This window comes from Austrofundulus limnaeus, unplaced genomic scaffold, assembly GCF_001266775.1.
Source record: "Austrofundulus limnaeus strain Quisiro unplaced genomic scaffold, Austrofundulus_limnaeus-1.0 Scaffold82, whole genome shotgun sequence".
NCBI lineage: Eukaryota > Metazoa > Chordata > Actinopteri > Cyprinodontiformes > Rivulidae > Austrofundulus > Austrofundulus limnaeus.
In genome coordinates, this window is record NW_013952484.1 from 553,383 (window position 1) to 555,618 (window position 2,236).

General features: G+C 38.5%; 1 protein-coding gene across 2 annotated transcripts in view; it reads left to right on the plus strand.

The window, feature by feature from the left end:
* The window catches only part of wasf1 (WASP family member 1), a gene marked incomplete in the record, with an annotated part of 77,026 nt that overhangs the window by 45,559 nt on the left and 29,231 nt on the right, over nt 1-2,236 (plus strand). For both annotated transcript variants that reach the window (XM_014011568.1, XM_014011569.1), the window contains 1 exon segment: nt 1,084-1,237. In XM_014011568.1, the coding sequence (XP_013867022.1) occupies nt 1,084-1,237 (154 nt within the window).

The following is a 2,236-nucleotide window of genomic DNA, read 5'->3' on the forward strand; positions in this document are numbered from 1 at the left end:
ACTCAGGTTACTGTACTTATAGGATCTAAAAGCATTTTTTTGTTTTTCTGTTTGAAATCTTTTAAATCTTTCTTAAAGCTTCAACTCGTTTGTGTTTTGTTGTACATTTTGATGTTAGGTATTTTCTCTCTGATCCACCAGAACGCTCTTCCTCTCACTTTCTCTGCTAAATCTTTGTGATTTATTTTATGAGCGCTGTCCCTTTTTTTTTTTTTTTTTTTTTTTTTTTTGTCTCGCTCTGTTCCATTTCCACGACCCTGTTCTTTTTGTTGTCTTGGTTCAGTTTACTGGTCGTCTTGTTGCGTTCTCTGGCTTTTCCTAATCTTTCTCAACTTGGCTCTCTGARAGTGTTGGTGAGGATTCTTCGGAGCCTCGGGTGGTTGGTCGTTTACTTTCCAGAGTCTGCAGAAGTCATTATCCAGCTGTAATCTACATGAATGGATTGACTTTGTTTATCTCATTTTATTAAAGCCGTGGGGCTCATTCTGTTCGTCACGGGTTATGTCTTTTTCACTATGTTTTTCAGGTTTATGTCGTCCTTTAGTAGGTGCCATATAGAATATTTTAACAGAAGGATACTCAAGCTTGCACACATTTTCCATTTTTCCTGTGGGCAGCAGTAGCGTGTATCTATTTGTGACTCCCTCATGTATAATTCACATCTGGTTGCAACTGTCTGGATTTTTCCCCAAGACTTTTTGCTCGCGTCAATAGGGTTATTTTATTTTTTTCCCCCTCTTCTCCTGAACAGTTTCTCAAACCTGGTTTTATGAAACCTCACTGTTTTGTTTTGTTTTTTCCCATTCAGTGTCAGTTATTTTTAATTGGGGGAAAAAAAGGGATGTGCAATTATTAGCTGCATTTGTTCTTTAGACGAACAGAAACAGACCGTGACAATCGGATGCTATCCCAGAGGCGGGAGGATGATCAGTGGTTTATGAAACGCTTTGTGCTCCAACGTTGATTGCGACTCTTTGACTGATGATGTCAGTGTCCATTTTGATGATTATGGTGATGAGATGGAACCAGCTAATTTAATAACCGCATGTCCTCATTTCCTCTCATCTGTGTCCTCCATCGCAGTGTCCCTTCAGGACATCACCATGAGGAAGGCCTTCAGGAGTTCTACCATTCAGGACCAGCAGCTGTTTGACCGCACCTCCCTGCCAGTCCCGCTCCAGGAGAGCCTCCAGACCTGCGAGCAGCCACCGCCCCTCAACATCCTCACACCCTACAGGTCAGAATCATGCTGCAGACAGCTGGTTGKTTTTTTTTCTGTCAGTGGTTTCAATAATTCAAATGAAATTAGATTTAATCATCAATGAGTGCAACCTTCAAATTTAAGAGAGGAAGATTAAAAAGTAAAGGATTTTGTTGCTTAGCACTCGTCACATCAATCATTTCATATTTAAAAATTACATCATCAGACGATGTGGAAGTTTTGGTATTTTTAAAGATCAAGATGAAATTAATTCATAGAAATAACATAATTACAAAATAACAAAATCAGGCAAAATAATAATTTCTTTCCAAATCAGTTTCTTTCAGTATCAAATTTCTGGAACTAACAAAAACTGCAGGTGTGTGTTTGTGTCTGGTGATTTTTTTTTTGGTGAAAACAAGCTTGTTCGTCATTCAGTGAAGCTACTCACAGTGGGTAGAGTATCCAGAAACTTTACTGAAGTAAGAGTAGCCAGACTCAGGGGCAGAGCCGGGGGGTGGCCATGGCCACCACAGACAAATCTTTGGCAACCCCATTGGTCACCCTCCTGTACACACCCCTTACACAGTGAAACAACCTTTAGGGGTGTAATAATCCTCCTGAACAGTTGGTGGCAGTGTTTAACAGTTTGAAACATCACCAAGCTCTATCACTGAAGAAGACTGACAAGGAAGTGATGATTTTCTTTATATACAGAATATTTGCCTATGTAATCTGACTTATGTTGTAAACTTTTGGACTTATGGTGACAAATGTTTTTTTTTGTCATTTTATGCTCTGAAGACTGCATGATGCTCTGTGTTTATTATGAGTAGACTTATCACTAAATCAGAAAAAGTGAAACACCCCTCTAAATTCACTGTTGGTGGTTATCAATATTGCACCTGTTCATTGGGTAAAATTATTAATATTAGTTTTAAACATGCAGCTGAGGGTCATCATTATTTGGCAAAATGACATGTTACAATTAAAGATAAATAAATAAACAATATAAAAGTCAAAACACCCCTAAAG